The sequence below is a fragment of the Cervus elaphus genome, chromosome 10 (genome assembly GCF_910594005.1).
Source record: "Cervus elaphus chromosome 10, mCerEla1.1, whole genome shotgun sequence".
NCBI classification, from domain to species: domain Eukaryota; kingdom Metazoa; phylum Chordata; class Mammalia; order Artiodactyla; family Cervidae; genus Cervus; species Cervus elaphus.
The window spans coordinates 54229108-54255105 of NC_057824.1; the positions used below are offsets into that span (position 1 = coordinate 54229108).

The window sequence follows — 25998 nt, forward strand, 5'->3', positions numbered from 1 at the left end:
ACACCACAGTTCAAAAACATCAATTTGTCGGCGCTCAGCTTTCTTTGTAGTCCAACTCTCACATCCATACATGACTACTGGAAAAACCATAGCTTTGACTAGACAGACCTTTGTTGGTAAAGTATTGTCTCTGGTGTCTAGGTTGGTCATGGCTTTTCTTCCAAGGAGCAAGCATCTTATAATTTCATGGCTGCAGTCACCATCTGCAGTGATTTTGGAGCCCAAAAAGAGGGTCCTGGAAAAGGTCTGGTTGGGTGAGAAACCACCAACTCTGGCCAGCAGGCGGCGCCCAAGGACCATGGCAGGTTGTGCAAGGGGGCTGCCCGCTGCTTGGGCAGGGGGAGTAGAGGCGCGTGGCGGGGGAGGCAGGCACAGCTCTGAGCCCCCAGACTCAGCATGGTGACATGATCTGGGCGACCTCCAGGGGCCAAGATGAGAAGCCCCCGGGGCCCTTGGTCCCCTCCTAGTGACGATGGACCACGTGCCTTCTGTGTCCAGCCCTGGGCTGGACTTGGGGAAGAGATCACCTTCAAGAACATTTGGTGAGGGTGAGGCTGGGGTGGCAACAGGACTGGCCTTTGGTCTGACAAAAGAATGGGGCTGGCTCTGGTCCCCCCGAGGCCCTGACCCGAGGCCCAGAGAGGGCATGACGGGCTGAGGCTGCAGCAGGGCCTGGCCTCTGGAAGCGTGGATGGAGACTTGTGGGCAGCCATGGGCCAGGTGGATGAGGGCCGTGGAGACCACCCTGTCTCCAGACATCCTGATGAACGCCACCTCCACCCCTCGTCCAGTCTGTGCCGGGGCCTGGAGCGTCTTCCTCTGCCCGCTGCCCTCTGCAGAGCCTTCCTGCTCCAGCTCAGGTGGGCCTCTTCGGGGCAGCTAACTGTGATGGCCCAGCTGAAGGAGGTTCATTTCAACAGAACAGGGAGGGCCCCACCCTGGCACCCATCTCGGCCCCTCCAAGACATGGCTCAGCCTCTGCTCTGGCCGTCTAACCAGGCCCTCGCCCATGGGCAGCTCGGGAGCCAGAGGCAGGGCAGGGTTGGGGCGCCCAGCGGCCCCCGGGTTGTGCTTTTACATTTCATTTCTGAAAGCCCACAGTGACCCGCTGTTCGGGAGGGCCAGACTGGGGGACGTGGAGCCCCTTGAGCCTGCCAGGACCCTCTCCAACCAGCCCTCAGCCCAGTGTGCGGGGAGCGCCGATGCCACCAGGGGTGGGGCATGGGTACCCCGGGCCGTGTCCGCTGGAGGAGGGAGGGCACCTCTCCGTGACTCACTGGGGGAGGGCCACCTCCCGCACCCCCAGGGCGGCGGATGCCTGTTCCTATAAAGCCTCCTGGACCGCTTCCCTTTCTGAGGATGGAGCCCACCCCCTGCGCTCAGCTTCATGTTGAGGAGGAACGGGCCAGGGTGCCCCAGGCCTGCCCCTCCATGACCCCGCCCGGAGGCCAGGGGCTCAGCTGCCTCGTGCTGACCCCCATTTCCTACATGGAGGTGGAGACTCCCCCCACCCCCACCCTGGGCTCCCTGCTCCGCCGCCGGGACAGCCCAGACCAGCTGTGATCCTCAATGCCCATCCCTGGACTCCAGGGCCCCGCCGCTCCATGGGGAGGCGATGCCAGCCACCAGGGGCGGGGTGCCAGGCTGCGGGTCCGCTCCAGGCAGAGGCTCCTCTGACTCACGCCAGCCGGAAGGAGACCTGTGGCCTCTGCCCGCAGCGGCAAGTTCCGCTGTGACCGCCCCACGCCCGCCCAGCCTGGCACAGCGGGCTCTGGGGGCGTCCCCCAGACAGGGTCAGGCCATGTGACGGCGAGGGGCCGTCTCTCCTGCACTGTTCCCGTCCCTGCCGCGCCCCCAGGGCAGCTGCTAGGCAAACCACGCGCTGACTCAGGGCTGCACAAGGCCCAGGTGGGGTCAGGCGCCGGCCGCCTGCTCCCCGGGCTAGAGCGGGCACCAGCAGGGCGTGCGGAAGCGGCGCCCTCCCCGACCCAGTGGGGGTGCTGAGTAGGGCAGTGTGGCAGGGGAGCGGTTCTGTCCCCACATCAGGGGTGGGAGAAGAGCCGCTCCTCCACCCTCGGTCTGTTCCCAGATGTGCCAACAGGGTACGCGGCGGGCATTGGGAAGCGGAGGCAGTGGGAGGAGCCCCAGATCCCAGCAAGGACCCGCGGGGCTGGGGCGGGGGCAGCGGCCGGGCTGGGGAGCAGCCTGTCTGGTCTATTTGAGGAAGAGGAAGTGAGGACTGCCCCAGGCCCAGGGAGGGGACTCCCCCAGAGGCCAGAGCAGGCCCTCCCCACCCCACATCACACAGGCTGATTTGAGGAAGGGCCTGAGGAGCTGCCTTCCGTAGAAAACATTGCCACCGTCTAGGGTCAACAGCACGGGTAGGGGTGGGCAGGGTCGGGGGTCCCAGGCCAAACCACGGCAAGCGCCTGTTGCCCTCAAGGGAGGACTGGACTCCCTGGCAGCTGCCCGGGCCAGGTCTGCAGACGCCGGGGCTGCGGAGTCTGAGGGCAGCGTGTCTGATCACGTGAGATCTCCCCCTACACCTGAGGCTGCCCTGGGCTGGCCACCCAAGTTCCTGGGCCTCTCAGGAATGTGCAAGTTGCTATTCTGAGTCCAAGTTCCCGTCCCACGATAGTTGGCTTGGGGGGCGGTCTGTCCATACCTACCCCACACGAGTGCCAGCGAGCCCCCAGAGCCAGCTTCCATGAACCTGCATCTTGGGCGCCACTTCCAGCCAAGACCAGGACCCCCAGGTTGCCCCAAAGAGCATCTTTATTCACAGCAAAGGACGTCACCATAGCAACACACGTCAATTCCCTGAGAACGTTTCCCTTATCGTTCACTTTCCTAGCTATGTCTTGCAGAAAGAAAAACAGAACGCAAAACACACCTCATTGGTCAGGTGCGCCGAGCTGGGCTGGGAGGAGACGGGTTCTGTGAAGGAGGTGGGCAGGGAGAGACCAGATATCATGACACATAAATACACAGGGTGTCAGACATTTCCATCAGCTTTAACAGCAAAGACTATCCCAAGTTTGGCTTCTGCTTTTCTGATCCACAGAAAAGATAACACCTTCCCCAAGCCCCTGAAAACACAGACAAAAACACCCTACTTTTTTACCCACCCCCTTTCAAGAAACAGTCACAGTAAAAAACACTGTCACAATATTTACAGACACACCCACTATGGGCGACTTTCTCTCTACTTTGGAGAGGAGTTAAAATGCTCAGCTGACTCCCCGTCACAAAGGGAAGCTGGCTGAGAGAGCAGGGGAGACCCCTGCCCGGGATGCTTCACCCAGTGGCAAGGTCGCTGGGGCCGCTGTCACTCGGAGCCGTGGTACCCAGGCCGGAGCTCAGCGCGAGGGGGCTCAGGGCACTCCCCCAAACCCAGCTTCCTCGCGCGGAACACAGGGAGCTGTCCTGGGGGCTCTGAGCGGGGAGCCAGGGTCCCGGGGGGGCAGGTGACCACGGCCACGGGCCTGCGCTCAGCAGGGCCGAAAGGCGCCCACACGTCCCTGCAGAGCAGCCCCTGGGCCCCACGCCGCCCAGAGACCCCGAAAGGGTAACAGAACCGCCCTCAGAGTGACCTCCGACACACAAATCCTTCCGGGGCGGGACACGGACAGACAAGCGGACAGACAGGCGGGACTTTGCCTGCCCCTTGGCAGAGCAGAGCTGCCCAGCAGTCTGCTACAGGGATGGGCTCACAGCACACACACAGGCGCAGCCCCAGGGTGGCCTCGAAGGCCCAGGCCGGGGCGGCATGACAGGGGTCCTCGGGCCCTTTGGATACCAGGGGCGCCCGGGAACGGGGTTTCAGCCACGGCCGCTAGAGGATAGCAGTGCGGGGACACCAGGGCGTGTCCGGGTACAGATGGCAGTGGATGGAGCGGAACCTGTGGGGATAGAGCGGGGGCTTGTCCGTGCGGGCTGGGGGCCCTGCTCCACCCGAGCAGACGCCTGGGGGGCGCTCCAGCTCTGCCCGAGCTGCAGTGGACCCCAAGGGACCTCCGTGAGCCCGCCCCCTCTAGGCCTCCCTTTCCTCACCTTGACGGGTCAGCCTCCACCGAGAAGGGCCCCTTAATGTGGACGGCATTCCGCTTGTTTTCAAACATGCCGTAGCTCAGGGTCACCTGCAGGGAGATGGAAAGGGTGATGCTGGGGAGTGCAGTGCCCAGGCCACCCTACCCTGGCTCTGCCCAAGGCGGGCACATGTGCAGTTCTGCGCGAGGGGACAACCTGGCCTTCTGCCCACCTCGGGCCAAGAAGCCAGGTCCACGTTGCACCCCCCGCTCTGCAGCCCCAGGAGTAAAGCCCAAGGGAGCTTCAGCTGCAGCGGCGGCCTCGCCAGCTACGGCGAGGGAATGTTTACAGACACAGGGAAGACCCGAAAGGCTCAGAGTAGGTGTCCTGCCGAAGACAGAGGCAGGACAGACGGACCATGGGACTGCTGCTGGGGAGGTCTGGGTGCCTGGGTGGTGGCAACCAACAGCCGGGCCTTGGTGACCTATTCAAAGCTGTGGCCCCTCCGCGGCCCCATCCCCCTCCCCCACCCCCTCCCCACTTCCTTCCGCCCTCCTCTCCCAGACGCTCTCCTCCGGGGGCCCGCATCGCTTGCACGTGCATCCCTTGCACGCGCACCTGCTCGTGGAGCTCGGAGGCAGGCACCTGCTGCAGGTTCTCCAGGTGGGAGTGGAAGAGCCCGCAGCGCACCAGGGGCACGCCCAGCAGCGCCTCCACGATGTAGCCGATGGTGCAGTCGTCCGGCAGCCGGATCCGCTCAGCCGTGCTCATGAAGTGGCCTCCACTGCGGGAGGGAAGGGCCGAGGGCTGCAGTGAGCCGAGGGGGCAGCCGGGCAGGGCCCCAGCGGGCAGCGTGCGGCTTGGCCGGCCGGGCTCCAGCAGGAGGTGGACGTGCCCCGCGGGGCCGCCTCCAGCCTCCCTGAGCCCCAGGACAGCCCCCTCCTCTGTACAAGCCTGAGGACTCCCCTGCGCGTGGCGGGGGCGGTTGGGGGGTTACCAGATGCAGGAAGGGGTCCTGACCCCCCCCCCTGGTGGCTGGCAGGCGGTGGTGGGGAGGACTCACCCTGCCGGAGGACGTGAGGTTTGGGGACACTGGTGCTGGGAAGATGAGCCGCGCCAGGCCGGCCGTGGGGGGACCCTGGGAGATCGGAGGCAGCCTCACCTGTGCCCCAGGGCACTCACCTGGCCCAGGGGCTCATCTTCAGGGCCAGCCCTCGGCTGATGCAGAAGCCAGCCCCGCCGGTGGCAAACCAGAAGTGGACAGGACGCTGTGGGGAGCCGGGGACGGGGGGGACGTGGTGAGACTCCCAGACCCCCGGTGCCGGGCCGCGGGGCAACCCCAGCCTCTTCCCCGCGCGTTGGTGCAGGCTGGCGTGGGGGAGGGGGACACTCACCACCTTGTTTTCGCTGACGCGCTCCGTGGCCTGGATGGGCCGGTCCAGGCTGGGCTTGCCCAGGTAGACGTCCTGCGTGTGTGGGTAACTGCCCAGCAGCCTCAGCAGGGCGCGCACGTTCACATAATTATCGTCATCCACGTGGCAGAACCACCTGGGGTGGGAAGGCAGGGCCGTCACGGGGGTGTCGTGCGGGTGGGACTGCCAGGGCCGGAGCCCCACCAGGGGACGCTCCCGGGGCCGCCAGAGCCCGGCACTCACTTCCTCCCCGACTCGATGAAGCGGTCATACTCCACCGCCATCTTGCAGGACAGCGCCTGGCGGCTGTGGGCGGCGGAGCAGTTCGTGTTGACCACATGGCCTGTGGACAAGGGGAGGGGCTGTGAGCGGGTCCGAGGCGGTTCAGAGAGGGCGGCCTGGCCTGGGGTCACACAGCAGGCCCGGGAAAAGCAGAGCAAGAAGGGGTGGGGGGGAGGTGGCATTCTGTCCCGGGGCGCCCTGGGTTCAAGAAGTGCCTGCAGCGGCCACCCCACTCACGCCCTCCCCCTGAGCCGGACCCCGGCCTGCAGACCCCACCCCCAGCGCGGGCGCCCCGCCCCGCCCCGCCCCCGCCCATTCAGGCGACTTTTTCCCAGCACCAGCCACCTGTTGCCGCCACATCAGCTCAAAGGGCCCAGGAGCTGAAAGGGCCTCATTTGCATGAGAATTGGGGGGGTGGGTGAGTGGTGGGGCGGGGCGCTGAGCAAACCCGTTGAGTAAACTGCCCTCCCAGGCCCTCGGCCCCGGCGACCTCTCCCGAGGGGCGCGTTTCCCCCGGGCAGGGCCCCCCTCGCCTCCCCGCGCCCAGGGCTCACCGGTGCGCCTGGCCAGCGCCTCGTCTTCCCCGTCCGTGAAAATGAACGTCTGCAGGGAGAAACGCGGCCTTGAACGGGCAGCTCGGGGGGCCGCCCCGGCCACTGCGGGGCCCAGGGCTGGGACCCCTGATGCCCACGCTGCACCTTGGAGCTTCCGTTTCCACCCCCCCCCCCATGCAGAGTGGGGCTCCAGGGCCTACCCTGAGTGCAAGTGGGCTGGGGGCTCGGGAAGGACCCCCACCCCACCCCGTCCACGGCGGCAGCTGCGCCCAAGGTCGCCGGGCGGCAGCTGCGGCTGCACGAGCCAGGTGCGGCGCCCCGCCCACCGCCAGGTAACCGCGCGCGGCCCGCCCTGAGCACCTGGCGGGCACACACCCTTATTGACAGAGTGCCCGGCCTGCGGGAGGGGCAGGGCACAGGCGGAGGGGGTCGGCTTCGGGAAGCCCAATCTCAATCAGTCGGGGACAAAGGCCTCCGCTGGGCGGCTGCCAGGCACTGGCGGACAAAGGGCCCGCGGGGAGGGTGAGTCACCGGCATTGTCCGCCAGCTTTGTCCCGGGCCGCGTTAAGCGGGAGTGGCCGCACGGCCCATTACCATACAGCTGGCCTGGTTAACTGGGCCAGGCTGGGTACAAGGTCCGGCGGGGCAGGGGTGTGGCCACAGCCCCGAGGTCCCCCCGGCTGCACCCTCAGGACGGGCCCCTCGCACCGCCGGCTGCGTGGCCAGCCCACCGAGGCGGTCGCCTTCCCTGAGCCAAAGCAGCCCCCAGGGTTTTCCGGAGACTCTGACAAGTCCGCGGGGCTGGGCCGGGAAACGGCACGGGCTCACGGCTCCGCACAAGGGTCAGCGGCCACGGCTTGGGCTCTCAGACAGGCCTCGCTCGAGGCCACGTTGAAGCTCCAGCTATGCCAGCCTGGCTCCTCCACCCCTGCCAGGATCGCTCTACGGAAGTGGGGGGGCCTGACGGGGAGGGGCCAGGAGCTGCCGGCGCCCGCCTGGGCCCGTCGGCACACGGGGAGGAATGTTCCTTCCTCTGCCGCCCGCCCAGCGCGTGCCGCCCAGCGCACCCAGGCGTGCCGAGTGCAGAGCCCGGCCTGGCGGAGGGTGTTGTGAGCGCGGGCAGCAGGAGACACCCCCCACCACCACCTCCGTGGCCGCTGGGCCCCGGTTTCCTCCTGGGGACAAATGGGCACGAGGGAGGGGCCAGCGTGTGCAGGCCTGATGCAATGTGTACTCGGGAGCTGGGGGACCCACCTGGGGTGCCCACCCTCGCCTGGTAGCCCCGGCTCCCGGTCCAGCCTGAGCCCAGACCTGGGCACACGCTCAGGTGAGGCCGCCAGCTGGGTGGGCCTGGGAGGCATTGAGGGAGGGAGGGTGGATGGGCCCCTCCCGCCCGCTGCAAGCACGGTGCCCTCCTCCCCAGCAGACACCCCAGGGCGCCCGCACGCACGGACTCGCATCCAGCCCCCCGCCTGCTCTCCAGCATCTTGGCCCAGGAATGCCGTGGGAGGCCGAGGCCGGCCCGTGCAGACGCGCCGTTGCCGCCACTGGATTAAAAGGAAAATGCTTTCTTAATGAGATCAAGCGAGGCCTGTTCTCCCGCGCTTTCGGTGGTGCCCTAAAAACCCAGCCCAAGGCTACAGAGATTAAAGTCACCTTTGTTCAGAGAGGAGCACTCGGAGGCGTGGGGCTGTGGGGGTGTGAGGGTGCCGGGCCTCCTGTCTTGCCACATCAGAGCAGTCAGGAGAGGAGGGGACGGGTCTTGCCCGTGGCTCCGAGCCTCAGTTTCCGCCCTCTGTGCAATGGGCGTAACCAGAGCTCATGCGCCCGGAGCAGAGCGCCCAGCTCCTTCTCTTCTTCCAGCTCCCTCACGGCCTGGGAGGAGGACACCGTCCCTTCCAGAGTGTACAGGTGGGGAAACAGAGGCCCACAGAGAGGCGGGCCCCGGCCTGCGGTCACACCCCGGGACAGAGGTGGTGCTGGTCCCCGCCAGCCGTGCCCCGCAGACCCCTCCCCACTTCCCTGAGGCCGCAGAGCTGGGGGAGGAAGAGCCGGGCGGCAGGGCGGCAGGGCTGGCGGAGGGTGGGGGGGGGGGGACACCCACAGGAAGCGGCATTGTTCCTGGAGCTGCGATTCAAAGAAACACAGGATGCCAAGCTCTCCCCCTGACAATTGTGGCCGCTGTGGTGGCAGCCGCCGCAGCCTGGCCCACGCCTGGGAGGGACAGGGGAGCCAAGTGAGGGCCGAGGGCCCAGCCCCTCACCCTGGACCTGTCATGACGTGGCCCCTGCTGACCACCCCGCCCGAGCCTCTGCAATGGCTGGAAGTCTCTTGCACACCCCACAGGTTGTGTTCAAGATGCCCAGTTGCCCTTTCAGAGCATTTCCTACTCTCCGTCTAGCTCAAGTGGCACCTCCTCCAGGAAGTCCCTCCCTCTCCAACCCGGGTCCGATGCCCCCCTTGCAGCTCACACAGCCTCTGTGGGTTTCCCCCGCCACAGCTCTGACTTCCTGGAGTCTCCCCCATCAAACCGGGTCTGAACCACTCTGCACAGACAGGGTTGGGAGGGGAGGTCTCTCCGTTGAAACAGTTTCAAGGTCCCCTCACCCATAGGACACCGTGAGAGGGATTCTTGCTAGACGGGACACACGAACTGACTGTTGGGAGTCAGATTCGGCTTCTCCCGGGTGTGGTCAGATAGTGAGAAGGGAACCTTCAGTGGGGAAGGTGACCTCCCTGCCTCTCCAGGTTTTGGCCGTCCTCTTTCACAACCCCGACCAGAGGCCAGTGCCTTCCTTATTTCAGAGGTGAGCGGACTGAGGGCCACAGAGGCCCTTGGTCATGCCCAGCGTCACCTCGCTTGGCCGGAACTGCTCCCCAAGACCCCACTGACCATATCCCCTCTGCTGGAGGAAGTCCTCAGAGTCCGAGATGAGAGGGGCTCAGAGCTGGTGGCAGCCCAGAGAGGGCTGAGCACTGCCAAAGGTCACAGAGCAGGCAGGCAGAGTCCTGGGGGTGGTGCCTGGCTCGGGGATGGCGCCCCGCAAGTGCTGTCACTCAGGGAGGGGGGGGCCCGCAGGCCGTCATCGCCAGGCAACCTGAGTGGCCAGCACGCCGGCGGCGGTTCCCATGGAGCACATAGCTGCACACAAGAGGCCGGACGCCTTTCTCCACTGGAGAAAGGGGCTTTGTTACCTTGCCCGAGCGGCCGGCGTGAGAGCCGCCCGGCGCTGGGAATCCTAACGGCCCAGCAGCCAAACAAAACCCGCAGCCCCCGCCGCCCCCTCCTGCCAGCCTGCTGAGCCCCTGGGAAAGGGACGCCGTGTTCCCAGGAGGCTGCCGTGGGGCTCCCAGGGCCCCCTCCCCACGCTGGGACCAGGAGGACCCTGCTCCCCTGGCCCTCATCGTGACCTCGTCAGAGCCCTGCCCCTGAACAGGGCTCAGCCAGGCCAGGAGGCCCCGAGGCCTCGACGGTTTCAACAGGGAGGAAGAGAGGCAGGGTCTTCTCTGAGCCCCCAGCCCGGTCAAGGGTCCTTCACCCTCATCCCAAATACTCAGACAGTCCCTGGTATCTCCCAGTTCAGGGAATTCCCCCACCCCCTCCCCAGCAGCACTCACACTCTGCCCCCATCCTGCCCCAACCCAACCATCCAGCTGCAGCCTGGAGGGAGATTTTTCAAAGTGGGGTGTGTCTTTATTATGTGTGTGGAGGAAGTCAGTACTCAACTAGGATGTGCTAAGCTCTAGGTCCCAGGCTCCAGAGACTTCTGCACTGTGGAGCGCGGGCCCCAGAACACACCCCGAGACCCAGGGCGTGCTCTCTCGTTCTTCTTCGGAGATGGACCCCCCCAGGGCCCCCAGCAACACCCACTCCCAACTTCAACAGCGACGTGTCCCCCATCCCATGGCAAAGGCTGGGATGGGGGACAGGTCTGGCCCTGTGCCCAGGGATCCTAACCCTTAGCTCCACTTCTCAGGAAAGAGTCTTCCTCCCGGAGAAGGGTGTGAGCCCGGGGAGGAGGTCCCACGCTGAATCCACCTTGGGAAGGCTTGGGGACAATAATTCCCAGATGATGAGTTCCAGGGTTTGAAGACAAGAAGCACCACCGGCGCCAACGCCAGGCACCGGTGGCTGGCGAAGGCTCAGTGCAGGCCAGTGACCGCGGTGTTTGGGGAATGAGTCCCACCCTGCACTTCCACATCTGGCAAACTGGGCTGGAAGGGCATGAACCGGCATCCCTACGCCCGATATTCCCGGTGGCGGTACAGACAGGCAACCTGGCGCCCACTGGATGCTGCCACCAGCTGGACAAGAGGGCACCTCCTCCCCTGCCCACTTGCCCAGCCTGCGGGGGCTCACCATCTCCTCGTGGCGCGAGATCCACGTCTCCAGAAGCAAGTCGAGACGCGCGCGATGAAACTTTTTGGTGGTCTTCACCGCGATGAAGACGTCGCGCGGCGCCAGCTGCTCTACCGGGGGCCGCGGACGGCCGTCGGCGGGACGGGGGACGCCCCCGGGCGGTGGGCCCGCGTCTCTGCGAGAGCGGGTGAGTAGGCTGAAGTACTCGGACAGACTGTGCACCTCGCGGACGGGCGCCCCGGGCGCCGCCGCCGCCGCCGCCGCCTCCAGCCCGGGCGCCGTGGCCGCCCCCGAGGGGCCCGCCAGGCTGCGCAGCGCGCGCCTACCGCGCTCAGCGGGCACCGGAGGCGGCGGCGGGTCGGCCGTGAGCACCAACAGACAGGCAAGCAGCGCGCCCGCCAGCGCCAGCAGCAGGCGGCGGCCGCAGCGCTTGAGCATGGTGGGGTGGCGGCAGCGCGGAGCGCCCGGCCCCTCTCACCCACGCCGAGGCTCCGGGGTCCCGCCGCACGTCCAACGGCGCCCCGCCCGCGGCCCGAGCTCTTAAACTGCCCTGGCCTGGCTCCGCCCCTGAGGCGTGGCTTCGCGCGAGGCCCCGCCTTCTGCGCGAGCTCACTGGCTCCCGGGTCCCCGGGGGCGGGGCCTCGCGCGTCGCCCCTGACGCCCGGCAGCGCCCACGTGGGATCGCGGCGGGGGTCTGGGAACCGAGGAGCCAGCGCCCTGCGCTCTCGCCCCCGGTCCGCACGTGCACGCCCCGCCCCGTCCCGCCCGGATCGACCCCCGCGGGCAGCCGGGGGGCGCGGGGACCTGGTCCCGCCCCGCCCCGCCCCGCCCCAGTGGCCCTGAAGGGGAAAAACCCAGGCCGGTCAGCGCGGGGCCGGAGCTCCACGTCTGGCCTACGGAGGGGCGCGCCCTCAGCGCTCTGACGGCGATTCCGGGACAGGGACTCTGGGCTCAGACGTCCCGCGGGGGACGTCCGTCCTTCCCCGCTGGGCACTTCCCCTCCCCGAGCCGGCTTCCTCCGCTAGGGCTGGCGCAGGCCGGGTCACAGGATTGGCGGACCTCAGCGCTCCGTCCAGAGCAGCCCTTATTAATAAAACCGAGGAAGGGCTTAGCCAGCTGAGCCACAGGTAGGGACACGAGGTTCCAGCGGGAAAACACCTTACCAGATTACATCCCTAGACCCGAGTGAATTCCCTCCTCTCGGCCCAACGTCGAGGCGGGGGAGAGGGTGGGTGCCCCGAAATCCGAGGCCGAGGCCGCCCCTCCCCGCGCGGGATGAAAGGCCGCCTTCCGTCCCATTTGGTCCCTCTGCGCTCGGGCCAGATACGGGTGGCCCAGCTGTGCCCCCGCCCCGCCTCCCCGGCACACGGCGGGCCCCCACCCCGGCCCTTCCCACGGGCTGGGCCGGCCCACCGCACGAGCAGGGGCGGCAGGAATGCGCGCCGGCAGCCCGCGTTGAGGGTGAGGGGCGAGGAAGTGGCCAAGGGCTCCCCGTGGCGAAATCAGAGTCTGAGCCCCCAGCCCGCTGCGTCTTCCGGAAGCGCGGCCAGGGGCGGCTCTCCGCTTGGCTGCGTCTCCTCTCCCTCTCTCCCCAGTCCCTCGCATCCCCTCCTAAGGAGGGAGCACCTAGGCTACACTGGTCCCCCTCTTAGCGCTGGCTCTGCCTACTGGTCCATTTTCTTCACAACGTTTACGTCTGCTCCAAGGCACCCTTCGTGGTCCTTCTCCCTCCTCTGAATGTCAACTGCAGAGATGAGGGCCTGGAACACAGTAAGCCCTCTATAAAGATGTATTGTGTAGGGAGTTCCCTGGTGGCCCAGTGGCTAGGACACGGAGCTCCCAATGCAGAGGGCCACAGGTTCCCTCCCTGGTCAGGGAACTAGATCTCACTTGCTGCAACTAAGACCCAGTGCAACTAAAAAAAAAAAAAGATTTATTGTGTAGATGTCTGGCCCGGTTCAGCAATTCTCACCTGGCCCATTTGTTCTTAGGGCCCTGGGGCCCTATCCCCTGCCCCTCTGTGATGGGGTGCGGTGGGGGATGGGAGTTCCCAGGCCTCTTCCTGTATCCACCCCCAAGGTAATTCGCAGGCGCCACCCCAGGCAGGCAGATGCCTGAGCAGATGGTGCTGGCTGTGCCCAAGTGACGAGACTCCCATGGAGTCACCTCCTGCCATAAACTCCTCCCCAGCCTGGGAGCCTCTCCTCGGCTGCAGAGGTGGGAGTGGGCAGGGGTCAGCCGAGCCCCAGCACATCTCCAGTCCTGTCTGAAGGGTCTCTGTGCCCACTTTCCCTCGCCCCCCCCACCGCTATCCCAGGTCTGGGCTAGGTTGATAGGGAGCCTCCCCTACAGCCTTCCTCTCTCCCCTGGACCTCTTGAGCCGCCTCCACGCGGGTCCTCCTGCCAGCCTACCTGCTGTATTGATTCTCCACTCAGAAACCACACAGCTCGAATCATGCACGCAGGTCCAAACCTTTGATGGTTCCCCATGGCCTCTGGGGGCTTCCCAGGTGGTGCTAGTGGTAAAGAAGTCACCTGCCAATACAGGAGACATAAAAGATGCAGGTTCGATCCCAGGGTTGGGAAGATCCCCTGGAGGAGGAAATGACCACCCGCTCCAGTATTCTTGCCTGGGAAATCCCATGGACAGAGGAGCCTGGCAGGCTGTGGTCCATAGGGTCACAAAGAGTCAGGACACAGCTGAAGCAGCTTAGCACACATGCAGGCATGGCCTCTTTTCAGTTCAAGTCCTGGCCCAGTGTCCACCTCCCTCCCACCTAGGTCCCAGCTCCATTGCATGCCTCTGCCTGCAATGCCTCCCAGTTCTCTAACAGCCCCAAACCGTCACGCCCCGAAGTCTCTGCACGAGCGGTCAGGGCACCTGGGGTCCTTCATCGGCGTCCATATTAAGCAGCACCACTAGGTGCTAAGGGTTCTGCAAGGGGGCGGAGGGAGGGACAGCCATGCCACCCGTACTCCTGCCTGACCCTGACGAGGTCCCATAAGCCTGCTCCTCCGTGGCCCCGCTCCAGGGGTGGGACCCCCTGCTCTGCATGCAGAACATCTCTGCTTTCTCCCACCCGCGCTCCTGGCCTCCATAGTCCTGGCTGCTGTGGTTTCCGCCCACCAGGCATCGGGAGTGATGTGCCCATTGTACAGAAAGCAAGTGGAGGCTCAAGAAGCTCTGCTGCATTGTGCTCAGGGAGCAAGGAGGAGGAGCAACTGGACGGGGCGCAGAGGTCGGCAGGGGCTTTTCCGCACCTCTCTGCAGCCAGGGTTGGTGGGAGTGGGGGGACCTGGGTGTGACTGCCTGTCTGGGAACAGCAGGACGAAGCTCTGCAGCATTCTTGTGGGGGCCGTGGGCTTTGGCAAGAGTGATTCAATCTCTTTGCTGTCAGGAGAATGGAATTTCGTGGTGACTCCTTGAGGTCTGAAAACTGGAGGGGGTGGCCGCTCTAGCTGCCCCTGCCCTCTTCCCCAGGCTGGCTCCAGCCAGAGGCTCTCCCCTCCCCTGCCCTCACCCCAGACCCAAAGGCTCCCTGCAGGGACCCATTGGGCCAAACAGCTCTGAGGGAGTGTGAGGGGGTGATAGAGGAGGTGCTGGGCCCAGGACAGGAAATGAGGAGCCAGGGAGTGGGTGGGGAGGGCTGACCTGGTTGTCAGGAAGCCCCTGGGTGCCTTAGGGCCCTTGGGAAGGGGGAGGGGGAGCGGCTGTCCCAGGACTCTCCCCAGGCTCAGGCATGTGGACACAGCCCAGGGGCTAGGGGCTTCTGGAGCCAGACTAACCGCTTTCCAACCCCAGAGGGGCCACTTCTCAGCTTTTTTTTTTTTTCACTTCTCAGCTTTTTGACCTTGACCTGGGACCTCCTCTGAGCCTCGGTTTCCCCACCTGTAACACGTGGATGATGCTATCATCTGTCGTAAAAGGGGCTGATGGGCAGTGGGTCAGAACGCCGGCGGCCTGGCCCTCTCGCCCAGGGACTTGGGCCTGGTGCCACCTGGGTGGCTGACCCCTGCTCAGCACAGCCCCTGCTCCAGCCCATGCGGGGCTCCCGGGCAGCCGGGTGACCCAACGGCTCGAGACCTGTCCGTGAGGCTGGGTGGAGAGGTGGCCGAGGACAGGGGCCCTGCATGAGCAGCCCTACTCTGCCTCTCCGTCAGGCTCGGAGGACGTGCTGTCTACCCATCTGAGCTCAGGCCCCCTTTCCCGGTCGGGGCTCAGCTTGGGGCCCCCTGCAAACGGAGTCAGTCCCAGAGGGCTCTAGAAGCCCCTTCCCCGTGGGCCCCGGAGCCTTGGGCTAGCCTCCCTGAGTGGCTGTTTCCTGGGAAGATCCCGGAGACATAATGGGTGAGCCATTAACTGGGAGGAAGTCATCCATGGCAGTCCTGCTCGGCGTCCGGGAACTGCCCAGAGAGGGACGGGAGGCGCTGACCACCCCTGCACTCCTGGGGGGCTCACACGCCCCCTCTGACACTGGCATGCGAGAGCCAGTCCTCAAGGGGGAGCTTGGGCAGCGTGGGCGCCCGGGTGCCAGGGTACCCGTGGGCTTTCTGAGAGCGGCGAGTGGCATGGCCACAGTGGCCCCGGGAGGCCCCCACCCAGAAGCTTCTGGACAGAGTCTGTGCTGGCAGGAGGCCCCGGGGCAGGAGGGTGGGGGCGCAGCCGGCAGCTGCTTCCCGCTCCTGCTGTTGGGGTGGCGCTGCCCCTGTGAGAAGGACAGCCCACAGCTGCCGACAAGCCCCCAGCCTGGCCCTGCCCACCCGGGACCCCTCACCCCCAGCCCCGCGCGGTGTGGTCTCGGGCCGGTTTCCTTCTCTCTGTGGGCCTCGGGGGTTTTCCTCGACGCTGCTTCGGGGATGTAGCTGGTGCCCGCCCTCCCCCGCCGCCCCCCACCCCGTCCCGCCAACCCTGGGCTGGTGAGGGGCTGGGACTCTGCAAGTGTGAAGTGCCAGTGTGTGCCGGCCGCCTGGCTCCTCGACCTGAGCCCTGGGGCCTGGTGTAATCAGAGCAGCCAGGCTGACTTGGCCCGGGTAGCTGAACAAGGCCCCGAGGCGAATGGATGGACGGATGGACAGATGGACGGACGGATGGACGGATGGACACGTGTGCACGCAGGGTCGTCCAGAGGCTCGGGAGAGCCCAGCATCCTCCGCAGCGCCCACCCCCACTCAGGGGAAGGTGGGTCTCAGGGTAAGGAGGTCAGGCAGGGCTGCCCACGGAACACAGAGCCGGCCCTGGGGACGGGGCCTCTGGGCAGGTGGACGCCCACAACAACCCCTGCACTGCCCAACGAGCTGCCCGGGGGAGGCCTGGAAGGTCGCACTGAGAACATTGGTCTTACAGGTGGGACACGGGGTCCACAGAGGGGAGAGGGCTGCCCTCGCCCCCACAGGGAGGTCGGGCCGTCCCACACTTGGGAGTAGGGTTCGTGCCCGTGGTGAGGGCAGCAGGCCCAGAGCCCGCAGCTGCGCTTCTTCCTGACGGCCGTGCCGGGGCTGGCCGCGGCTAATCTGATTTGCAGCCCCCAGTGGCAGAGCCCTACCGCCAGTTCCCACTGCTGACATCCTGCGGGGGCCAGACGTCCACCAGGGAGACACCAGAGCCGCTCTGCCCCGGCCGGCCTTTGTCTTGCCAAGAATGGCTGGCTTGTGCTGGGCAGGGGTGGGCCGTGGCTGTGCTGCTGCCCGCCGGGCTCCAGGCACGATCCTCTGCCCCAGTCCTGACCCTGTGGCCATGCGGTGGGACCAGACCCCAGGACGGGGAAGCAGAGGCGGGGGCCGCGTGGAGGTAGCTGGGGGCTGTCTTGGCTCCAAGCGAACCTGCTTCCTGCCCTGTGTGGTCCTGAGCTGGTCTCTGTCTCCCTAGCCTCAGGACCCTCCTCGGTAACGCGAGAGGGTGTTATCTTCCATCCTGCTCTCTGGAGTCGGGGCAGGGGGAGGTGGCATCCTTCGATATTCCAGGCTGCCTGGAAGAGGGGGCGGTTCCATGCCCAGGCGTGGCAGTCACACCCACAGGGGGATGAGCCGCCACCACGGGACCCATCTGTCCACCTGTCTGTCTGTCCATCCAGCTGTCCATTCACCCCCAAGGACACCCCTGGGCCCTTGCTCCATTCCAATCTGATCTGGCTCCAGGGCAGGGAGGAGGTGACCGAGACGCCACCCCTGGGCCCGGGGAGCTCACAGTCTCACAGGGAGGAGCCTGCTGGCATCCAGCTATTCCCCAGACAGAGGGAGGGTGGTAGGGGCTGGAAGTTCTGTCAGGTCCAAGGGTGCTGGGGGCCTGGGCGAGGGAGAATCCACCTCCTGCCGGGGCTGGGGTACACGGCTTCAAAGGAGGCGTCCAGGAGAGGATGGTGACCTTCGCCCTGCGAGGCTTCCCAGGTGGCGCTCGGGGTAAAGAGCCCGCCTGCCGAGGCAGGCGACAGAAGAGACGCGGGTTCGATCCCTGGGTCGGGAAGATCCCTTGGAGGAGGACATGGCAACTCACTCCAGTACTCTTGCCTGGAGAATCCCACGGACAGAGGAGCCTGGTGGGCTACAGTCCGTGGGGTCACAGAGAGCCGGACACGACTGGGCACACACACCACTCTGCAGCTGACGTCTGGGGAAGGGAGCAGGGCCGGGCCGCCTGGGGGGATGGAGAGAGTGTCTTTAGATGGGGCGTGGGGAGAGGAGCGGTGGAAAACGGGCCTGCAGGAGCCTCAGATCCAGGCCCGGAGACCCTGGGGAGCCACAGGGTTTGTGAGCAAGAGGGACGTGGCCCCAGGTGGCTTTACCAAAGGAGGAGAAGCAACTGCGGTTCAGCCAAGACACAGGAGGCAAGGCTATGCCCCCCGCTTGTCTGTCCATCCCTCGGGCCTCGTGTCCTTGTGGTCAGAGAAGGAGGAAGCTGGGAGGGCGCGGGGCCACCTGGGCCTTGGTGCGCCCTCCTCCCTTCCTTGGCGGCTACGGAGGGTTTTCGGAAGAGGGCAGGGCCACGTTGCTTGGAGGTGGGTGGACCCTGGTGGGAAGGGGTGGGGGACAGGACAGAGCCTGGGCCAGGCCAGCGTCAGAGGGAGGCCTGGGCCTCTAATCTCTGCCTGCCCTCTGCAGCCCCGGTTTCGTTGTCTGTACACTGTCTGCAGGGCTTGCCCCCCCACCCTCCCCCGGCCTCGTCCTCGACCAACGGTCATCTTGGCCCCCTGCAGACGTTTTTGCTTGTCACAACTCTGGGGTCTGCGAGTCGATCTAGTCGATGGAAGGCAGGGATGTTGCTCAGTGTCCTGCTACATACCAGATGGGCCCCAAACAACAGAAAACTCCCCACCCACGATACCAGGAGGCTGAGGGGAAATCACCAGTGAAATGACAGGTCTGTCTCCAGGCTCGGGCCTCGTGGGGCCCCCAGGGGTGGCCCTCCGGCCAGGTCTGGGCTCACAGCAGGTGGGCGTGTGCCTGGCAGCGGGGCCTCCAGCAGCAGCTTGCTCCCTGTTTCCTGCAGGAGGTCACCTGAGGGCAGAGGATGCTGCAGGCAGGGTGTTGGGGAAGGCGGAAGGATTACACAGGGGACTTCCGTTGAAGGCCGCGGCGGGGTCAGTGGGGGCTGGGGCGAGGGCTGGGGTGTGCTGTGGGGGCTTGGCTAGGGGTTGGGGGCTCCTTCCAGGCCTGCTGCCCCCCACCCACTCCCCGCCTCCAGGTGGTTCCAGCCTCAGGACAGGCCAGAGTAGGGAGGTTGCAGGGAGGGGCCTCCTTGCAAGCTGTTTGCTCAGCCGAGGTTTAATCTCCAAAACAGGAAGGCTCGTATTGACAGAAGCAGCAGACGGAACTGCCGATGCGCCTGCCAGGTTAAGCTCCTGGGGCCCCGCTCCCGCTCCCGTGGGCTTCTCATAGACCCTGCCCTCAAATGCAAGGGCGACCCACCCCCCCCAGCCCCTGGGCTGCGCCGCTTGGTGCCTGCCAGGCCTTGAACTGAAGGCCCCTCAGTACTCTCTGCCAACTGCATGGAGGAGTGGAGCCGGCGGGGTGGGGGTGTGCAGGAAAGCAGGGGGACTGCGTGGCTGCAGGCTCACAGGCTTAGTAGGGCGTGTCTCCCGGTCTCATTTTCAAATGAGGAAGCTGAGGCTCAGAGAGGGAAGTGAGTTGACCTGCGTCACACAGTGGTGGTGGGGGGATCTGCCCCAGTGCCCCCCACCCCGGTTCTAGAACGCACCTGGGCGTGGGGCTGTCCACCACCACCGTCTGACCAGCAGAGCCGCAGGGCCCCTTCAGGGCCCAGGGTTACCTCCTGTCTGAGGGCCCCTCCCTGCTGCACCCGGGGAGGAAGGCTGCAGTGACCGTGAACGTTGGCCAAGCGACCACAGCTGACTCAGAAAGCTCCCTGCAGCCAGAGGAAGCTGGGAAGGGGCAAGCCCGCCGGGCGCCCACGGGTCAGCTCTGGGATCATTCTGGAGGATCACTTCCCCTGACAGCGATGTCAGCCCTGCAGAGGCCTGGGGCCCCTGTCTCCTCGCAAGGCCCCGACTCGACGGGACCAAGGTGCGGGGCACCCGGCTGAAGCCCGCCCTGGGGACCACGTTGTGGCGCCCCGGCACCCCTCTGGCCCACAGTTTCCCTGGCCGCCTGCGGTGGGAGGCGGTCACAGTTCCAGGCCGGTTCCAAGCCCAAGGTGCCTGAGTCCCCGCCGGGAGCTGGAGCGGAATGAGGCGCTGACTGCGTGGTCTTGGAGGCCCCGACCCTACAAGTGGTGCTCTGGTCCAGCGCCTTCCTTGGCTCCCGCCTCACCACCCTCTCGGAGGGCTGGCGTCCCCCCGACCCCACCGCGTCCTCCGCCTGCTCCCTGCACACCCCGAGTCCAGCAGACAATGCTCCCGCCCTCCCGGCTGGAGCCTCTGCCTGAGCCTACACCCAGGCCGCCCACCCCAGCCCGTAGCGTGGCCCTCGGCTCACCCCTCCAGGTGGGGGGAGGGAGGGTCCCCAGCCTTGGGGACTGTCTGTCCTCCGCCCAGCGTGGGGGTCCCGGGCAGGTAGGCTCTCTCTTCTCAGCTGTCCTCCAGACCCGAAGACTGCCCTCCAATCGTGGCGCTCTGAGGCCAGCCCCCTGCGCCTGGGGGCGGGGGTGTGCGCCCCCCCATCCCGCCCCTGCCTGCCACTGTGTCACTCTATCCCAGCAGCCCGGCGGGGCGGGGGGCCCCGGGGGAACAGTGTCCCCCTTTGAGGCGAGGGCGGCGGTGGATCAGCTGTCCCCGGGGCCGTCTGCTGGCTCAGGGCAGGGGCCGCGGCTTTGCCATCTTCAATAGCCCGAGATTAGGTTCCGTCCCTGGGGGGGCCGCCCGGCTGTGTGGTCATTGTGACAGCGTGGGAACCGCAGCATCCCGGCCAGACAGGGATGCGCCTCCCTGCCCATGGGAGCCCCGGGCTGGGGCTGACGGGGCGTCCGCCAGGGATGGGGCCCAGGCTGGCACGTGTACGCAAGCACACACAGCCCTGCGTCAGCGTGCGGTCTCGGGAAAGCTGGCCCCGCGGGTGGGCCGTGTCCGCACTGGGTCCTGAGGACCCTGCCGGGCGTCTCGCCGGCCGCCTCGCCGGCCGCCCCAGGCCGTGCTGGGGAAAGGGTGCTCCTTTGCAGCCAGCCTGGTGCGCAGAGCGCGATGGCGGGATCTCAGTCGCTTGTCCTTGGTCAGCGCGGTGGCCCCTCCCAGCCCTCCCGAGGCTTTCTGCAGCCTCTGCTGACCCGAGGTCCTCCCCTGGCCTCTGCCCTGACTGCAGGGCTCGTCCTGGGCTGACTGGTCACAGGTCAGTCCCCGCTGGAGGCGAGGAGGGATCAGGCCGCTGCAGGCCGACGGCTTCGGGCGCCAACCGCAGGGCCTGAAGACTCGAGTCTCATCCAGGGATGGGCAGGCTGTTGTCGGGGTGAGTGAGACGCCTCAGCTGCCCAAACACCCCGCGCCGCGTCCCCATCGCCCTTCCCCAGCGCGGTCCTCGGGCCCTGACGCTCGGGGCCATGCGCACAGTTTGGCAGACAGAGCCCAGCTGAACTCCTCAGAGCACACACACGCTTGTGTCTGTGTGTGTGTGCATATGCGTGCCTGCCTTCACACACGTGCAGGGGAGCCCGTGTGCCCTGGCTGGGGGGAGGGGGCCACGGTGGCTCCGACTCTGCACGTGCCAGCCAGCCAGCGTGTGGCTGAGTGCAGAGGACACGTGTGTCCACGTGTACACACGCCCAGGGCCGGCCCCTGCAGCTCGAGCCGCCTCCTTCCCCCTGGCGCAGCTGCAGACTCGGGAAGGAGGGGCGGGGCGGGCCAGCCTCGACCTTGCTCCCCAGAGAGGTGGCCAGGCCAAGGTGGGAGGCCGGGGCCAGGCCAGCGAGCCGGCGGGGGCCGGGGTGGGCTGTGGTCTGCGCCACGTGCTTCCTGTCCGGCCAGTGGCAGAGACTTTGGACGGAAGGTTGGTCTGATCAGGAAGGCACTGCCTGGAGAAGTGGGGCTCCCGGAGGCTGAGTCAGCTTCCCCCGGAGTTCATGCAAACCCTCTGCCTCTTCCTCCTCCAGGAGCCTCCTCGACCGCTGCTGTCCCCAGGCTAGCCCCAGAGGCAGGGCGAGTCGAGCGGGAGCATCCCGCCTCTGCCTGTGGGCTCTGCCCGTGGGCCCAAACGCGGCACCTCAGGGCCAGCTGGTGGTGCCAGGCCCTCTCGACATCCCCCAGCACCTCCCAGCTGAGCCGCTGCCTGGGGACCCCAGCAGACATGCCCCCCCAAGTTCTCACTGCCCTAAGAAGTGGCTAAAGACCCCGAGGCGGGCAGGACTTGCTTAGTGACCCACAGCCAGCTCTGGAAGGACGCAGCTGGGCCCTCCCAGCTCAGTACACTTATGACTGTGGCATCGACGGCTGACCCCAGGTCATCCTCCAATGCACCTGAACCAACGGCTGAAAACCCCTGTCGGGGAGCAGGGGTCAGTGAGCAGCCCCTCGAGTCCAGGGAAGGTGCAATCCTCCAGGCCCTTGTCCCCCGCCCCCTGCCCTCCTGGCTTCTGGGAGATAAGCCTTTTCAGACACCCACCCCCGCTTCCCCTGTATTAGCGTCCTTGGACTGCTGTAAGCAGTGACCATGAACTTGGCTTAAAATAACAGGTATTTATTGTCTTCCAGTTCTGGAGGCCAGGAGTCCGAGATCAAGTTGTGGGCAGGGGTGGTCGGGTTCCTCTGGAGGCTTAGGGGGCGTCTGCTCCCCCCAGGCCTCTCGCCCAGCTTCCAAGGAGTGCTCACGGCCCTCAGCATTCCTGGGCGAGTGGGAGCATCGCTCCGACCTCCGCCTCCGTCATCACGTCTCCCCTGCATGTTTCCGTGTTCTCTGCTCCTCTTCGCAGGGTGCTTCTCACTGGATTTAGGATCCACCAGATCCAGGCTCATTTCCCATGCTGGCAAGGTGATGCTCAAAATCCTTTAAGCTAGGCTTCCGCAGTATGTGCCCTGAGAACTTGTAGATGAGCAAGCTGGGTTTCAAAGAGGCAGAGGAACCAGAGATCAAATTGCCAACATTCTTTGGATCATAGAGAAAGCAAGGGAGTTACAGAAAAATATCTACTTCTGCTTCATTGATTATGCTAAGGCTTTTGACTGTGTGGATCGCAACATACTGTGGAAAATTCTTAAAGAGATGGTAGTACCACACCACCTGACCTGTCTCCTGAGAAACCTGTGTGCAGGTCAAGAAGCAACAGTTAAAGCAGACATGGAACAACTGGCTCCAAGTTGGGAAAGGCGTCGGACAGGCTGTATAATGTTGCTCTGCTTATTTAACTTCTGTGCAGAGTACATTGGGTGAAATGCCGGGCTGGATGAATCACTAGCTGAAATCAAGATTGTCAGGAGAAATATCAACGACCTCAGATATGCAGATGATACCACTGTAATGCCAGAAAGTGAAGAGAAACTAAAGAGCCTCTTGATGAGGGTGTAAGATGAGAATGAAAAGGCTGGCTTGAAACTCAACATTCAAAAAACGAAGATCGTGGCATCCAGTCCCATCACTTCATGGCAAAGAGAAGGGGAAAAATTTGAAGTAATGACAGATTTTACTTTTTGGGCTCCAAAATTACTATGGACAGCAACTGCAACCATGAAATTAAAAGAGGCTTGCTTCTTGGAAGGAAAGCTATGACAAACCTAGACAGCATATTCAAAAGCAGAGACATCACTTTGCTGACAAAGGTCTGTATAGTCAGTGCTATGATTTTTCCAGTAGTCATGTACAGATGTGAGAGTTGGACCATAAAGAAGGCTGAGTGCCAAAGAATGGTTGCTTTTGAATTGTGGTGCTGGAGAAGACTCTTGAGAGTCCCCTGGACTGCAAAATCAAACCAGTCAATGCTAAAGGAAATTAACCCTGAAAGTTCATTGGAAGGGCTTATGCTAAAGCTGAAGCTCCAATACCTTAGTCACCAGATGAGCTGACTCATTGGAAAAGACCCTGTGCTGGGAAAAATTGAAGGTGAAAGGAGAAGAGGGAGGCAGAGGATGAGATAGTTAGATAGCATTATTGACTCAGTGGATGTGAGTTTGAGCAGACTCAGGGAGATAGTGGAGGACAGAGGAGCCTGGCGTGCTGAAGTCCACGGGGTTGCTAAGAGTCAGATACAACTTAGCAACTGAAAAACAACAAATCCAGGCTGACCCCCATCCCAAGGTCCTTCACTTAATTATGTCTGCAAAGACTCTGCACATAAGATCCCCTCCACAAGTTCTGGGGGTTAAGAGTTGGACTTACCTTTTTGGGGGAGGCCATCATTCAACCAGGGTCTCCCAGGGGGTGCAGTGGTAAAGAATCCATCTGCCTGCCAATGCAAGAGATACAAGAGATGCGGGTTCAATCCCTGGGTTGGGACGATCCCCTGGAGAGGGAAATGGCAACTCACTCCAGTATTCTTGCCTGGAGAATCCCATGGACAGAGGAGCCTGGCGGGCTCTGGTCCATGGGGTCACAAAGAGTCAGACATGGCTGGGCACACACACACCCCCCCACACACACCATTCAACCCTTAAATGCCAAGGGTCTGGGAGGCTGCATCTCCCCTCACTGCCCGCCAGAGGCCCTGCACTTCATCACGGCAGCCTGGGGGCCATGGAAGTCACCCTTGACGTGTGTGAGTCAGGAGGGGCAGGGAGCCCAGCTGATGGGAGCGGGGGCGGCAGCTTGGAGAGCAGGCAGCTCCAGGCCTGCCCCCGGAAATGTGGATGGGATGGGTGGACAGATAGGTGCTGCACCCCTGTGCCCGCGGCTGGTCCTGGGGGCCCCGGGCCCCGCCCCATGTAAGGACAGAGGGCACGCGTCGATGGGCCGACACCCCCTCAACAGCCGGCACTCTGCAGGGGCCTCCCACTAGCAGGCCATGGGCATGAGCCTCAGGTCTGGGCATGAGCGCCGGGCAAGTGGCCACCAGGCCCGGGGCCAGTGAGGCCCAGAGCTCACCCCCCGTGATTGCCCCACCAGCGGAAGGCGCCTTCCGCCTGGAGTCACGGTGCCAGACACAGGCTCCACTTCTCCTCCAAGGCTCCTTTTTCAACAAGCAGAAGGCTTGGCTCCGAGCTCACCAGCTGGGACTGAGGCCGGGCCTGAGGGCTCCCACGCTGAGGGTGGCCTCCTCGGCCCCGACTCGCAGAGCTGGGAGCTCCACCACATCTTCTGTGAGCCCTGCTCTGGGCTCGGCCTGCCGAATGTAGCATGGGGTGAGGCTCCTACACGTCTGCGTGGCTTCCAGGGACCCTGGAAGCGAGGGACAGTGTCTCTGGCCACAGATAAACAACCTGAGGCCAGGAGGGGCCTGGCCTGGTCTCTCTGCCCGTCAGAAGCGGGTCGAGGCCCCAGATGGCCCACCACCTGCTGACCTCCCTCCTCCCAGGCCCTCTGGGGGCAACCGGTGGGAACAGGCTGTGTCTCAGCCTCCCAGCCCCGGGCGGCCACCCCCTGGGAGGCCTGGCCAGCGGGCTCAGGTGTCCCGCACGGCCGGTTCCTCTGCCTCGTCTCATCCTCGCCTCTGTGGAGCCAGAGGGCGGGTCAGTCCCCAGGGGCGGCAGCACGGAAGGCAGGCGGGCGGGGTGGCCGTCTGGCCTCAGGGGTGGGGTTGGGGGGGGGGGGGCCTGGGCAGGCTCTGATGCCATCTTCCAAGTCCCCCCGGAGGCTGGGCCGTCCAGGTGTGTCCCCGGGGACCTCCCTCGATGCCCCTTCCCACGACCCCTGTGCCGCACCCCCGCCCGGGGTGTGGTCCTCACTAGCCGCCAGCTCTGCAGCCCCAGCCTGCCCCGGTCGGGGGCGCGGGGCCCATCTGGGGCCCACCGGCTCAGGCAAGTGGCTGCCAGCTGCAGGCGGCCAGATGGAGCCTGGAAGCCTTCCTGGGTGAGGGGCCTGTGCTCCCCGGCCGCCTGGTCCTTCTTGGGGGGGTCACAGTCGCGACCTCGTTTTATAGGAACTGAAAGGAGGCCCCGCATTTGGGGGTCCCGGCACGAGGGCCCTCCGAGCCTGTGGCCAGGACACCCCGCCTGCCACTTCCTGCTCCTGACTGTCCGGCCCGGCCCTGGGTCTGACCGGAGAGACCTCAGCATCTTGAGCTGGGCGGTTGGGAAAGCTGAGGTTGAGGGCTGGGCCGGATGGTCACCCTGCTTGTCTGCCTCTCAGAGCCACACTCCTGGTCGTGAAGTCTTAGTTCTGCAGATTGTGCATTAGCGGCGTGACCTCAGGTGAGTCAGAACCTGTCTGTGCTTTGGGCTCTTCACCCTGTGAAATCGGAGCCGTTAGGAGACCTACGTCAAAGGGTGCAGTGAGGATCGCGTGAGCTGACCCCGCAGGCCTGGTGTGTGGTGAGGGCAGCAGCAGGCGGTGTCCTGGCCCCGTCACCGTGGCATCATCAGTCCCCCCCTGCTACAGCATGACCTCCAGAGCCCAATCTTGCCTTGGTCACTGCAGAATCACGGGGCGCAGGCCGGAGTTTATGCCCGGGGAATGCCTTTTTATGTGTGACATTTACTTTTGGCTGCGCTGGGTCTTCGCTGCTGCACAGGCTTTGGTCCAGTTGCGGCGAGCGGGGGCTGTCCTTCCTGGCGGGGCGCGGCTTCCCATCGCGGTGGCCTCTCTTGTCACAGAGCAGGGGCCCCAGGGTGCGCAGGCTTCGGGAGTCGTGGCCGGTGCGCTCAGCAGTCATGGCTCCCAGGCTCCAGAGCGCAGGCTCAGTACTTGTGGTTCACGGGCTTAGTTGCTCCGAGGCATGTGGGAGCCTCACGGATCAGGGATGGAACCCAGGTCTTCTGCATCGGCAGGCGGAGTCTTTACCACTGAGAAGCCAGAGAAGCCGGGTCAGGGAAGGTCTTTAAACACAGAGCTGAGGCGT

At 65.1% G+C, this 25998-nt stretch overlaps 1 protein-coding gene and 1 long non-coding RNA gene across 3 annotated transcripts; both read right to left on the reverse strand.

Moving 5' to 3' along the window:
* Positions 1-2757: 2757 nt before the first annotated feature.
* LFNG (LFNG O-fucosylpeptide 3-beta-N-acetylglucosaminyltransferase) lies at positions 2758-11161 on the reverse strand. 2 transcript variants are annotated; one of them, XM_043915432.1, is made up of 8 exons: positions 10638-11161; positions 6278-6326; positions 5685-5784; positions 5427-5577; positions 5212-5297; positions 4648-4813; positions 4054-4139; positions 2758-3902 (listed from the first exon to the last, which is right to left on the reverse strand). In XM_043915432.1, the coding sequence occupies exons 1-8, from the start codon at positions 11073-11075 to the stop codon at positions 3836-3838; spliced, it is 1143 nt and encodes a 380-aa protein (XP_043771367.1). In that variant the 5' UTR covers positions 11076-11161; the 3' UTR covers positions 2758-3835. The 2 variants fall into 2 exon arrangements, with proteins under 2 accessions (XP_043771367.1, XP_043771366.1); XM_043915431.1 differs by having other exon boundaries at positions 5424-5577.
* A 10817-nt stretch (positions 11162-21978) lies between these two features.
* LOC122702097 lies at positions 21979-24316 on the reverse strand. The gene is made up of 3 exons (XR_006343184.1): positions 24209-24316; positions 23385-23451; positions 21979-22110 (listed from the first exon to the last, which is right to left on the reverse strand). It is a non-coding gene; the product is annotated as an uncharacterized LOC122702097 (long non-coding RNA).
* Positions 24317-25998: the final 1682 nt, after the last annotated feature.